Source organism: Podarcis melisellensis (assembly GCF_964234715.1).
Source record: "Podarcis melisellensis genome assembly, chromosome: 13".
Taxonomy (NCBI): Eukaryota; Metazoa; Chordata; class Lepidosauria; order Squamata; family Lacertidae; genus Podarcis; species Podarcis melisellensis.
In genome coordinates this window covers 38342411-38356760 of record NC_138545.1, presented here as the reverse complement: position 1 = coordinate 38356760, position 14350 = coordinate 38342411, and the positions used below count along the sequence as shown (strand labels likewise).

Sequence of the window (14350 nt, the reverse complement as noted above, 5' to 3'; positions counted from 1 at the left end):
TCTGATTTGATCCCGGAATCTCCCGCTTTTCCTTAGGATGTCCCTCTTTTCCTCGGAGAAATGTTGGAGGAGGATGTCTCTATTTTCATCAGGGAAATGTTTGAGGGTATTGGGGGTGGGGGTATCTCACAATCATGGAGCCACCAATGAAAGGCTCTGTCAATGGCCAATGCCAGCTGGGCAGCCAACCAAACCGGGTGATGGGTTCAGTGCCCCATTGGCCTGACATTGCAGGGCTGTTCCTCCATCCTTATGAGCTTCTCAAATCCTCCAGGCCTCCTAAGTGGGGCCACAGTTCTTTTCGCGGTCAAACTGCATTATTTCCTGCTGTTGGCCTAGTCCAAGTCAGTTACAGTGGTACCTCGGGTTAAGTACTTAATTCGTTACAGAGGTCCGTTCTTAATCTGAAACTGTTCTTAACCTGAAGCACCACTTTAGCTAATGGGGTCTCCCGCTGCCGCTGCACTGCCACTTCACAATTTCTGTTCTCATCCTGAAGCAAAGTTCTTAACCTGAGGTACTATTTCTGGGTTAGCGGAGTCTGTAACCTGAAGCGTATGTAACCTGAAGCATCTGTAACCCGAGGTACCACCGTACCATGATTCATTTTTAAAAGCAATAGTCTGTCACAAAAGAATGCACCTACCCTATTTTGTATCCTAGTTAGAGCCAACCTTCGGTTCCCAGTACACCTCGCAATTTAAAAGAATAAAACGGTATAATAAAAATTCATTAATCTGAAATGCAAAAAACCAAACAAACCACAACTCCCTGGTAGCATCAATTTAATTAAATCAGACTGGACAATAAAGCAACACTTAAAACCAGTGCTTTTTCGGGGGGGCGCAGAGGGACGCATACCCCTAAACATTTTGTATATCTAAGTTTGGCCTCATTGAGGGGAAGTATTTCAATATGAGTAGGAAAATGAGAGTACCCCATAACATTTATTTTTATTTTTTTAAGAAAAAAAAGCACTGCTTAAAACTAGCTGTATAACACACTGGAATGTCTGCATATTCTTATTCTTATTCTTATTCTTATTCTTATTATTATTGAAAAGCTATAAGAGCAGGGGCCAGGCAGGCTTCTTCGAAGTGAGCACTCCAAAAGTGAAGCGCCATGACTTAGAAGAACCTCCTTGCGGTCATCAGCCACCTAACCACAGATAGAGACATAGAATTGTATTTTTTATATATATATATAAATATTTATTGGAGTTTTTAGTAAAAGAAATACAGAAATAATAAACAGCGTTACTTTGTTTTTACAAAATTTCATAACATCTTTAGACTTCCTCACATCCCCCGCTCCCACTTACATCATTAATAAATTTTTGTCAAGCAAATTATCATCTTATTTTCAATTTTATAACCACTTATTTAAATACAATAATATAATTCTCCTACAAATTTTATTTCTCTTAATCTCTCTTATCATCAAATTCTGATCCAATTTAGTGATGGCCAATTATTTATAACCAAGCATCCTTCTTAATATTCCACTAAATCGCAATGTTTCTGTAGATAAATCTTAAATTTCTTCCAATCTTCGATCCTTTCTTCTCCCAGGTCTCGGATTCTGCCAGTCATCTCCGCCAGTTGCATATAGTCCATCAGTTGCATCTGCCATTCTTCCAGTGTGGGTAGATCTTGAGTTTTCCAGTTCTTAGCGAGTAGTATCCTTGCTGCTGTTGTTGCATACATGAAAAATGTTCTATCCTTCTTTAACACCTTCTGGTCGACAATGCCCAGAAGAAAGGCCTCTGGTTTCTTAGTGAAGGTATATTTAAATACCTTTTTCAGCTCATTGTATATCATTTCCCAGAAGACCTTCACTCTAGGGCAGGTCCACCAGAGGTGAAAGAATGTTCCTTCATTTTCTTTACATTTCCAACATTTATTATCAGACAAATGGTATATTTTGGCAAGTTTAACTGGGGTCATGTACCATCTGTATATCATTTTCATTACATTTTCTTTCAAAGCATTGCATGCAGTAAAGTTCATCCCAGTGGTCCACAACCTTTCCCAGTCTTCAAACATAATGTTATGCCCAATATCCTGTGCCCATTTTATCATAGCTGACTTAACCATTTCGTTAAGATAGAATTGTAGAATTGGAAAGGTACCCAAGGGTCATCTAGTCCAACTCCCTGCAATGCAGGAGTCTTTCACCCAACATGGGGCTCAAACCCACAACCCTGGGATTAAGAGTCTCCTGCCCTACCAACTGAGCTATCCAGCAGGAGATTGTAAGGTTTGGTACAGACTCAGATAGTGTGGTTAGAATATGGTTCTAAAGAGGTCTTGGGCCATTCGTTATGCATTCCCCGCCACTGTCTTTCATTATATTTTTTAATTTTTAATTTTCTTTGAGGAGTCTGTATTTGAGCATGTGCAGACTGGCATTCCCTTGCCACTAAATTCTCCTCCTCTTTTGTTTGTTCATTGCCTTTTAAAAAATTAAGCACATCACAAAAATTAAATAGTGTATACGACTCACTGGTGGAGGGGGAGGCACTGTTTACCTGCAATCCTCCTAGTTTGTAAAATCGCTTTCTCTCAGAATTCGGCCATCTTTTCCAAGCCAGCCCATGTTGAAGTTTTGTTATTTGTTACATTTTTATCCCGGCCCTTCCCCCGAAAACCTTGGGATGGTGTATGTAATTCTCTCTTTCCCCCACTTTCCCTCCAATTTTATCCTCGCAACAGCCCTGTGACGTAGATTAGGCTGAGAGCTGAGGTAATTCAGTAAGTGTTGCGGCTGAGTAGGGACCGGAACTCAGTCCCCGCCCCCCAATGTAAGTCTGACCATTGCACCATACTGCCCTTCTGTGGACATCTGCCGTGACTTGTAGGGCCCGGCTCCTGAGAAAGGGAACACGGGTTCATAGGTAAGATGAGTGCTGGAACTTCCCTTTTCGCGAAATTAAGCGTTTCTGCTCCCGCAAGCGTGTCAGAATTAATTAGCTCCTTTTAAGCAGCTTTGCTTCAGAGACATGGCGGCACAAGCCCGCTTTTGGTGTTCTCCCAGGTTGTGTGACATATTTGGGGCAAAGCAATGTGGCTGTTCTCGGAGAAAAGGAAGCTGGCTTCTACCGAATCAGACTCTTTGACCATCAAGCCTAATATTGTCAACTCAGACAGGCAGCCGTTCTCCCAGCTCTCTAGCAGAGAGGGGGTTTCCTGCTGCCAGTCTTTTAAACTGGCGATGCCAGGGACTTAAACTTTTGTGCGTGCAGAGAAGGTGCTCTGCTATCGTTCCCCAAGGAGTCCTTTCATCGCTCGGGAGAACGGCGGGCATTTGATTTGCAGATAGTTACACCCGTTTGCTAAACAGAGGCATGGGCCAGCTTCTCAAAGAAAAACGCGCGCAAGCAAATATGTGCGCGGACCCCGGGCACGGATTGTACCGCATCTGGGCTGGCGATGCAGACAGCTGGGTGCTTTGCGTATGTTTTCCACATGCTCCCTCTGCCCTGCCTTCATCCCCAAGCGGACTGGCAGAAGGCTTGGGCTGGCTGTGGCCTTGTTTCCAAGGTTTCCCTAACGTGATGTGGCAGGGACCATCTGGGCGCCTGGCATTGATGGGGTCTTCCTGCTAACGCTTTGACCCGCAGCGCCAGGGGAGAGGATTTTCCGGAGCGGGTCGCTGTCCCAGCCCTTGAACTGTGGCTGACTACACAACATGTGCATTGCTTTTACTCCTCAGAGAACCACAGTCCCCGGGATTTTTTTTGGTGGGGGGAGTGGTGTGCGTTAAATGTAGACTACGAAAGCAGCCTCTGGCAGCTGGTCCAATGGTGTGAACACCTTCTCGGGCCTGTCCTCACTCCCTGTCATGGACTGGCTGGATGCAGAGGGGTGGGGGCAGGAGTCAGTTGGGGAACCCCCCAAGGGAACCCCCCAAGGGAAGAAGGCTCACAGCCAGGGGACTGGTGGTGGGACAACAATGAGTGGTCAGAGGGAGGAGACTGGGAGCAGGAGCAGTGTTCGAAATTAGCCAGGCGCGTTTTGCGACTGGCATGGGTCCAATTGCGACCACGTGGAGATCTCCGGAAGTCAGGTTGTTGACTACGGAAAGCAAAATGCCACTTAGAGGAGGTTCTGAAATATTTTCCTTGAAGCCTGAATTGTGTTTTACAGTGGTACCTTGGTTGTCAAACTTAATCCGTTCTGGGAGTCCATTCGACTCCCGAAACAGTTCAAAAACCAAGGCACAGCTTCTGATTGGCTACAGGAGCTTCTTGCACTCAATCGGAAGCCACGTCAGATGTCCAGCTTCCAAAAAACATTTGTAGACTGGAACACTCACTTCCGGGTTTGCAGCGTACGGGTGCAGATTTGTTTGGGAGCCAAGCTGTTTGCAAACAAAGGTACCACTGTATTCTGAATTGTTTTATTTGATGTTTTAATGTGTTGTAAATCGCTTTGAGATATGTTCTTTAATATGTATATATATATAGAGAGAGAGAGAGAGAAAAGAAATTAAGAATAAGAGTAAGAGGTTCCATTACAAAAACAAAAAATGTGGCACCTAGAGGTTCCGTTGTGGTGACCATAACCTATATACCTGAATTTCTAACACTGAGGAGGTGTCAGAAGCTGAAGAGGTAACAGGGTTTAGTGAGCAGGAAGAAGCTGTGTCAGAGAGCATTCCAGAACCAGAGGCAGGAGCAGAGGCTGGAGAGGAGCCAAGAGGCAGAGTGGAGGCAGGTTGCTGAAGAAGCTGGGGGGGGGGTCTCCTCCTCCTGTGGCACTCAGCTCCCTGCTCCCCAGTCTCCAAGAACCCAAAGAGGAATGAAGAGGGCGGAGCAAAGAGAGACAAGATGAAGGAGCCTCAAGTTGCTTGGAGAGAAGGAGACTTGGGCAACTGTGGGAAGGCAGTCCTCGCAACTGCCACATTGGGGCAAGATCTACTCACTCGGCCTGAGCTGCTTTTGGTTTCTTTGAATAAAGAGTTAACTTCGCCAACACCTTGTTCGTTACTGCTGACCTTACACCGACACACGCCCTGACACTCACTTCCACATGGCGAAGGGAAAGGTTTAGGGTGTCTCCTAAGTGAGGGGGCCTGTGAGGAACCCAACATTTGGGGGCAGTTCGCTTCGGAGAGATTTGGGCGCACGGATGCGCTTTCACCCCAGAGGCCTTTGGTACATGTTCTTCCCCATCTCCTCCCTATAGTTGAGTGATTCGTTCTGGAGCTGATAAATGAAGGCTCGGGTGGCAAAGCAGGGTGTTGCAGAGTGGCGGGAAGAATTGAGGAAAACTGGGAGGGCGGAGATGGTGAAGATGTGTGGCAATTAGCCGCTCGACCGGGGAAGGTGCGAACGGTGCATGTGTAGCAGCAGAAATCCTGTAGATAAGGCTGGGAGGCTAAACAGGAAGATATTATCAACAACAATAATAATTAGATTAGCTTTGGCTCAGAGGAAGCTACTTAGCAGGGCAGGAGAGCAAGAAATAAATCGAGGGAGGCAGGGAGGGGCATGGGGGAACCCCAGGTCTGTCTGATAAGGATGCCAAAAATAATTATTAATGATTTGTGACAAACCTGGAAAAATTGAGAGGATGGAGTAGGATAATGAAATGACTGAAACCTGCTAATTTGGGGTCTGCCGAGGGCAAGGCTGTTGCCAGACATGTGCCTTTCTTTCTCCCCTCAGCCCCCGCCACCCGGTCGAAATGCTGTCATGTTTACCTGCCTTTTTGAAAAGAAATGTTTATAAATGGTGGCAGCAGTATGGAAAGAAGAACCGGCTGTTTTGGGGGTGGAGAAGAGCTGCCAAGGATGGGGGTTGCACGGAGGTGATTTTGGTCCGGGTGTGTGGGCGAGGCAGGCCGAGGGCCGAGGATGAGAGGTGAGCGAGAAAGATTGAGATCACAGCTGTAAAGACTGGCGAGGCGGGGGGGGGGAAGGGGGTGGATATGCTGTACTATCATCACCCAGCCCTTGGTACTTGTTATTCTGGGCAGGAACGGACGCTGGCGACTCCAGCAGAGATGCAGAGGAAGAAGCTGCAGCGGTATTGGCGGGGTGGGGGAAAGCGGAGGACCTGGATATCATATCCCCACCCTCATGACTCACTATTCTCCAGGAGAAAAGGAGTCTCCCATGGTTAGCCCTTTATAGAAAAGGGACAAAGGTGGAGAATGAGAAAAATTGCTTTGTGTTCTCTCTCTCTTTCTCTTGCACACAAAAACCATTGTGCTTTCCAACCTTCCAGTCTCTAATTAGGCCACACACAAACACACACTGTTCCTCAGTCTGCAAAGGCAGGGAATTTTGTGATGGAATTTATATTTAGGGAAGACCCCCACGTTTTTACGCAAGAGCGCAGTGGTATGGATTATTAGCAGGTGCCTAATATACCCCGTTCCTCGCACCTGTAGGGCGTCTCGGATTCCCTCGCCTGAATCCGCTACATCACACCCAGGGGTGTTGATAGCGGGTGGCCTAGGGGAGAGCCAACCGCTTTTGTGTGTGTGTGTTTTAGCCCTATCTCTCTTTTCCCCACCCCCAATATTTATTTATTTATTTACTTACTTACTTACTTATTTGCGCTTGGTTTACGGGCCGGCCCAGCACACTGCAAAGTGCCCTGCCGGTCAGGGTTCCAGGCCACCCGCCATCTTCATTGACTTTTCGGTCATGGCTCCGATTGTGTTGATCTGCGGTTGCCGGGCATCCCGCATGGATGGTATTGACTGGCGACAGGTGACCTGCAAGCACTGGAAGATGCGGGTAGCACTGTGGTCTAAACCATTGAGTCTCTTGGGCTTGCCGATCAGAAGGTCAGTGGTTCAAATCCCTGCGACAGGGTGAGCTCCCGTTGCTCTGTCCCAGCTCCTGCCAACCTAGCAGTTCAAAAGCATGCAAGCGCTAGTAGATAAATAGGTACTGCTGTGGTGGGAAGGTAAACAGCGTTTACGTGTGCTCTGGTTTCCTTCCCAGTTTTCCGTTGCGCCTGAAGCGGTTTAGTCATGCTCACCACATGAGCCGGAAAGCTGTCTATGGACAAACGCCAGCTCCCTTGGCCTGAAAGCGAGATGAGAGCCGCAACCCCATAGTCTCCTTTGACTGGACTTAACAGTCCAGGAGTCCTTTACCTTTTCTTTTACCTGCAAGCGCTGGACAGGGCGGAAAGGGAAAATGGGTGCCTGTGAGTATGTGAGGGAGAGAAGTTGCATTGGAGGTTCAACGAGACTTTCAATTTTTAATTCTAATATGTACCTAAGCAGCAGCTCTTGCCGATAGATCGCAGGTGGGGCAGAGGTCCCAGGTAACGTACAGCGAGCCCAGAAAATGCTGCTGGCACTCAGTAATGTAATAGAGTAATCTTTGACAGTGAGAACCTAAGTTGTCTTGCCCCTCCCTCAGAAACTCTGCACCTGTATAACTGGAGGGACTCACTCACAGTAAACCTGTGTGGAACCCAAAAGGATCCAAGTCAGCAGCTTCCATTAATTTCAGTGGGCCTGCTCTGAGCTTGACTGACGTTGGTTACAACCCTATGGCTGCCCACTCACCTTTAAAGAACATTTGAAGCACATTCTCTGCCCTCAAAGAATTATGGGCAGTGTCATCTGTTGAGAGTTGCTGGGAATTGTGACTCCATGAGGGGCAAACTACAATTCCCAGAATTCTTTGAGGGACATAATGAACTTTGAACGTGTGTATGCAGCCTATATCTTGGAAGTGGGCCCCAAGTCTTGCGTGTACTTAGCCCAGATCACACTCTTGGCTTAGAGAATCTGGGCGTTGATGCCTTTTTGTCACTGCCACCTCTTAATTCTTCTAAAACGTTGCTGGTGTTTTTTTAGGCCCGTGAATATGCTCCAGTTTTTGAGCGAGCGCTGTAGGTCCCTCCCCCTCTGATTGTTTCATTTCTCCATCCCACAAATGAGACCCGTAACACACATACCCGCTGCCTCCTCGAGAGACAGAAAGGGAGAAAATGTGTGCACACTTCGCTTTTCCAAGGGATCTGGGTAAAAGGTGGACCATAGAACCATAGATTTGTAGAGTTGGAGGGGACCACGAGGGCTAGAAATCTTTCACCCAGTGTGGAACTCGAACCCACAACCCTGGGATCAAGAGAAATGTGCTGTACTGGCTGAGGTATATCGATGCGAGCCTCGAAAAGCACATCTAGCTGAAAGAGGATGTGGGAAAGAATGGCACTCCTCCAACTTCCTCCTTCTGCTTGATGAAGAAAAAGGTAAACACCTTCCCTATCTGATTGCCAGGGGGCAGTGAAGGGTGTGGGGGGACCTCAGAGGTTTTGTGGGCACCAGGAGGGCATCATTGTGCCCATGGGCACCACGCAAACAGTGTTTCTTTTGTGAGAACCCTGGCATAACCAATTCCCAGCGCTAGAATTTGGATTTCTCTTACTTTGTGACTGCCCAATCCCACCAGATAGCTCTCAAAAAACCCAGGTGTCTTGGCTTCCACTATTCTTGTTTTCAGCCTGTTGGAAGAAGATGACTTGCCAGCGCCAGCGGAGGAAGAAACTTAAACACGATGCAGAGTTTTATAACATAGACCAAAGGCAATTGTACTTCATCCAGCAGAGCTTTACTGAAGGCAAATGAGCATAATGGTCACGGATCCCACACATTCAGGATTGGCACAGTCCGTGAAAAATCCAGTTCCAGCACTTACAATGAAACTTGCAATACTTATAATAAGGCTAAACCTTAGCACTATAGCATACAGAACACCAGACTAGAACAAAGAGACAGAATAGAGAAAATAAGTGAAACTCGGGCTCCTTCTGGCCTCCCTATTATAGTCAGCATGACCTTGACAGAAAGATAACAGAACGAGTTTAAGCCAGCTGTACTCAGCTTCCCAGAAGGAAATAACCCAAACAACAAAAACCTTCCTGCTTCTTTCACATAGAAACTTCTTGAACCTTCTTGTATTAAGTAGAATAGGAAAGATCTCCACACATCAGATCAATACTGTCTGTACTAAGAAATGCAAACTGACAGAAGCAGCTGTCTTTGGGCTTACAAAAAGGATGTTGGGGTGGTGGGGGTGCTAGAGATCCATATGCTCTGTTCTAAGTGATGTGGCTGGGGGTGGTTATGGGAAGAATGGGAGCAACAGGAGGTGGGAATGAGCCCACCCCAAATAACTAGCCTTTGTATCCGTGCAGGTGCCTACGGAACTAAGGAGGGTGGCAACTGCAGCGGTGCAATTTCGCCAAGGACTTAAGACAACAGCCCCCTCCCGCCATGAAGAAGCCCCCCAGGGACAGCTGGGGATTGGGCACGCCACCCAGGCATAGCAAAGCCAGCCAGGACTACTGACTCTCTTCGCCTCTGCAGATTGTTCCCTCGTGCACTCAGCAGAGGGCGCAACCCCTCTCACCCTGCCGCTTCCCCACTTGGTGACCCATGGACCCAGCAGCTCACCGGATGGCAGATTGGGTGCCCTGCTTCCGGCTTGCAGCTGCTTCCACACGGACTCAGATCCCCAGGGACTTGGTATTGGCATCTTGCTGGCATTGACCTGGACTGGTTGGCATCCTGGATCCGGCAACACGGAAGCAACCTGACAGCCATCCCCTGAACCAGTTTGCTGACCAGGTGAGAGCGCAGAGCGCTAACGTTCATTTTCCAAAAGGGCGGTTCCTGCCTCTCATCTCCTTACTTCCCTGTTTCCCCCTGTGTTGAATGTTTGGTTGTAAGTTTCATGGTGGGTAGGGACCTGCCAGTCATCTTGCGCTCTGCAAAGCAAAGAAAAAAAATGTGCATAGACACCAACTGCACTTATGGGACCAGAAGTACTGAAACAACTGTTTTTAATCCTCAAAATTAGATCCAGTGGTGATCTAACCTTGAGGGAAAGCCCGTAGGCCTATATCTGTAGGGAAATGTTCCACTGTCTTTCCTCAACATGATGTCCATCAGCTCCACACACGGTCCTGGGATGTGGGGCAGCCATTGGCATTTCTCCTCCAGGGCCAATCTCCCCATCTTTCTTTCTTTCTTTCTTTCTTTCTTTCTTTCTTTCTTTCTTTCTTTCTTTCTTTCTTTCTTTCTTTCTTTCTTTCGCGATCACTTGTAGCCAAGTAAGATTGTCTTCCATAAACATGGTTTTAACAATGAGTCCGTAAGTGGCTGTGGAGGCCAATTCTGGATCCAAACGTTCTTCCGCAGTGGAGACATTGGTTTCCAGGCAGGAGTTGATCATGGTGTGGATTTGCCAAGCGTGCCTTCCTCTTAGCACGTTTCTCCCTTGCGTCCTGAGTTTGATACCTGAACCACAAAACAGCAGCGGTTGGGGAACAGGAAGTGATGTTTAGCGAATCCTTTTCTTCTCCCCTTCTTTATACATTTATTTATCTGGTTTTTCAAATTAAAGTTTTGCAATCACATATCCAACATACATCATAAAAACAAGATTCCAAATAATCTTCCCTCCTCCCCTTTGTGGGTCCTATAGTTAGTCATTTCCTCCTGCATCTTTTATAATAATCCAAATCTTCTACATCTCCATTATATCCAAAATCCACCATTAAACTCCTTTGCTTCCTTAGCAACTGGCCATGTCCCTTTTGGAAGGGCCTAACATGTCCTCCATTTTATATGCCTTGTGGACCGTGTTTCACCTCAGTGCCCCATCTGGCTGAGGAGAGCCCTTCAAGTCGAAGTTACCTATAGGAAATGCCTCCCCAAAACCGTCTAGCGAGCGCAGGTTTGCCAAGGCTGCCTAAAAACTGATTCTGCTTTGCAAATGTGGCCCCCATGCAGACATGTTACAAGAGAATCGAGCTCATTTCCCTGGTTAAGGTCCAGTTTGGCTCCTGGTCTCCCATCTGCAATTCTCTGAAATGGGGAATCCCAAGCTCGGATTGGTCAGGAAACCAGAAGCCCTCCCTATAAATGCCTATTACCCTGAAAAAAGGTCATGTTGCTTCTCCTGCTGTCTGCCCTTGTCTGCCTGCCTTTCTATTTTCTGCCTGGAATAAACAGAACACAGGCTGACTACATTTGACGCTTCTGTCAGGGGTTACTGGAGGAGAAGCCTTTCAATCTAGACTGCTCCACATTCCCTTCACTGTATACAAAGTACATCCCAGCTCAAAAGGAAAACGGGGTGTTTGCAGGAAGGGGTGAGGTTCATATGCTGCAAATCTAATTGTCCAACCCCAATACTTTTCCTGAGGGGACGTCACATAGAAAATCCACTTACAGCCCACCCTTTCCTCCGGGGAACTCAAAGGTGGCACACGTGGTTTCTCCCATTTTATCCTCACAACAACCTTGTGAGGTAGGCTAGGCTGAGAAAGATTGACTAATACAGTGGTGCCTCGCAAGACGAAATTAATTCGTTCCGCAAGGTTTTTTGTCTTGCGGGTTTTTTGTCTTGCGAGGCACGGTTTCCCATAGGAATGCATTAAAAATCAATTAATGCGTTCCTATGGAAACCGAACCGCCTTCAGACCAGGTCTGGGGACAGTCTGTCCCCCGACCTCTTCTGAAGGCTGGCGGGGGCGAAAGTCTTTGCTTCCCCCCCGCCTGCCTTCCCGGGACAGCGGAGACTTTTCCGCTGTCCCGGGGCGATCTTAAAATGCTGGCGGGCGGCAGCGAAGGCTTCGCTGCCGCCCGCCAGCATTTTAAAAGCCCCGGACAGCGGAGGACTTTTCCGCTGTCCGGGGCGATCTTTTTAAGCATTTTAAAAGCCCAGGGACAGCGGAGGACTTTTCCGCTGTCTGGGGCTTTTAAAATGCTGGCGGGCGGCAGCGAAGCCTTCGCTGCCACCCGCCAGCAAAGCCTTCACTGCCACCCGCCAGCATTTTAAGATCGCCCAGGGACAGCGGAGGACTTTTCCGCTGTCCGGGGCTTTTAAAATGCTGGCGGGCGGCAGCGAAGCTAACCTTTATACGACGGTACTGCTTTTCTGGGTAAAGTAAGTTGGCATGCCAAGTAGGCCTGTAGGAAATTGGGCAAGTTTTTTTTAGGTAGGGAGGACCAAAGCTGGTCTCCCCACAAGGTAGCTCTAAACAGAGGCCCAGGACGGCTTATTCTAAGGCAGGCTTCCTCAACCTCGGCCCTCCAGATATTTTGAGACCACAATTCCCATCATCCCTGACCACTGGTTCTACTAGCTAGGGATCATGGGAGTTCTAGGCCAAAAAAAATCTGGAGGGCCGAGGCTTAGGAAGCCTGTTCTAAGGGGTGACGGTTTTGTCACATTGATGGACGAGGCTTCCCTTTTCCTCGCAGAATCTCAATGGAACAGATGCAGCCGTTTCCAGCGGCAGCCCAGTTGCCCCCAAATAATGAGCAGACATAGGACGCATTTCTAGGAACACAGGGAGCTGGCCTTATTCCAGGCCAGACTAGTGATGTCCACTCTGACTGGCAGCCACTGTCCAGGGCCTCAAGCAGAGAATCTTTCCCCCCTACCTGCATACCTGATTTGTTTACCAGGGGATGGTGGGGAATGAACCCAGGACCTTATAGGCAGTAGCCTCTTGTGAACCCACTTCCGTGAGCATTGAGAATCAGTGTCGCGCTGAAAAGTAGCCACACTGAACTTCGGTTCTGAGGTAACCGTGGCCCCAAAGACTTGCATGACCTTGGTTGTCCCCCTCCCTCCTTAAATATATGTTGAAAAATATTTTTTTCTGTCCTGTCTTCAGGCATCATGTCGGGAGATTATGATGAAGACAGACACCGCAGGGCAATGGAGCTTCTTCATGTGCTGTGTTCCAACACATGCGCTGCCCAGGAACGCGAGAAGTGTCAGGAACTGACAGGCCATGTGGGTCCCATCAACTCAGGTGAGGAGCCTAGAGGTAGGGGAGGATATGACCCATATCTAGGGGAAGGATCTCAACAGGAGGAAGAATCGTGGCCTAGGCGCAGCCAGGAGTCCATGGAGGTGAGGGGGAAGGCACAGGGAATGTTAGGGTAATATCAGATTCTCAATGGTTGACGCTGGCGCTCAGGCAAATGGCGTGTCAGGTGGTCCGTGTTTACCAACCAAATGTGAAGATGCAGTCTTGACAGGATCTGTGGGATCCTGGCAATTGTATTTTAAAACAATCAAGTTTCCAGTCCTCACTGCTTTTGCTGGAGCAAAAAAAAACAACAACCCGTGGGTGGTGGGGTGGGGACAAATGCTTTGAATTGAGAGGTGTAAACATGTCAGCTCTTGCTGCAAAAACGCAAATTACCTCCAATTTTATTTTTAAAAATAAAATAAAATTCAGGAAGTTTTTTGTTTAAACTTTCATTGCTGGGGTATTTATTAGGGCACGGGTTGTGCTGGCTGTCTCTAGCAAGAGTAGGATTTAATGGGAGGCAGTCTTGGCATATTTTAGCAATGGAGAAATCTGGAAGGCTGGATATACAAGAGAGACCTTTTGTTCAAGATGCCAACCAGTCAGCCATATCTGTTTTCCAGGGGACTCCATTCCATTGTCTTCCATCCGTTTTCTTCCCTCAGCAGATGGCCCTGCGGCCATTGAGCATGCTCAGTCCTCAGTAGACTGTTTCGGGTCTCTCCCCCATCACCCTAATTTATTACTATCATTATTACTATTTCCACATCTTGAGGGATGGGTTTCCCCGTAGCCCAATGATACCTCTTGTGCTTAGATCCATAGAATTGGACCATCTGGTCCAACCCCCTGCAATGCAGGAATATGCAGTTGTCCCATATGGGAATCGAACCTTCAACCTTGGCATTATCCCCACCACACTCTAGCCAACTGAGCTGCCTAAGACTTCACCTCTGGGAAGCTGAGTTCTCTAATTATTATGTACGATCTATTCATATCTAAATTTTGAGACAAGTGGCTCCTGAAGCATATTTTCTGTTAAAACCTGCAGAAAATGATGATGATGATGATTATTATTATTATTATTTTGTACACTGCTCTTCATCCATAGATCTCTGGGTGGTTCACAATCTCATTAGGGGTTATGTGGATTTGTCTGCCAGGGTGCCAGGGGCTGGACTGAGGAGGAAAGGTGGAGATTGCTATCCCCCCCCTTTTTGAACCTTCCCGAGAAGAGGACAGTATAGATTTAGAACAGTGGTTTGAAGAAGGGCATAGTTCACAGGCTGCAGAGGGGAGAAGCTGGGAAATATTGGGAGAGGAACAGCAGGAAGAAGCAGCAGCACCAGGGGAGAGACAGCTGACAGACTCGGGGTCTTTGGAAATCATTCCTAACCCTACCCCCCCAGGATCAGGTGAGCCTTGAGAGTAGTGGAACTGAGCGCTCCGAGGCAGAAAGCTCAGATTAGCCGACGCAGGGGTAACGTAGAATAGGAGAGACCAAGGGGGGTGGGACTTTACTGAGAGCAACACCATTAT

At 47.8% G+C, this 14350-nt stretch overlaps 1 protein-coding gene across 3 annotated transcripts in view; it reads left to right on the top strand.

Moving 5' to 3' along the window:
* Positions 1-14350, top strand: part of SYT3 (synaptotagmin 3) — a 54769-nt gene that overhangs the window by 11511 nt on the left and 28908 nt on the right. For 2 of the 3 annotated variants that reach the window (XM_081884153.1, XM_081884155.1), the window contains exons 2-3: positions 9173-9605; positions 12668-12808. In XM_081884153.1, the coding sequence (XP_081740279.1) occupies positions 12673-12808 (136 nt within the window). In that variant the 5' untranslated portion in view covers positions 9173-9605; positions 12668-12672. Of the gene's footprint in view, positions 1-8107; positions 8228-9172; positions 9606-12667; positions 12809-14350 lie in introns of those variants that run through there. The other variant, XM_081884154.1, reaches the window with a different exon arrangement.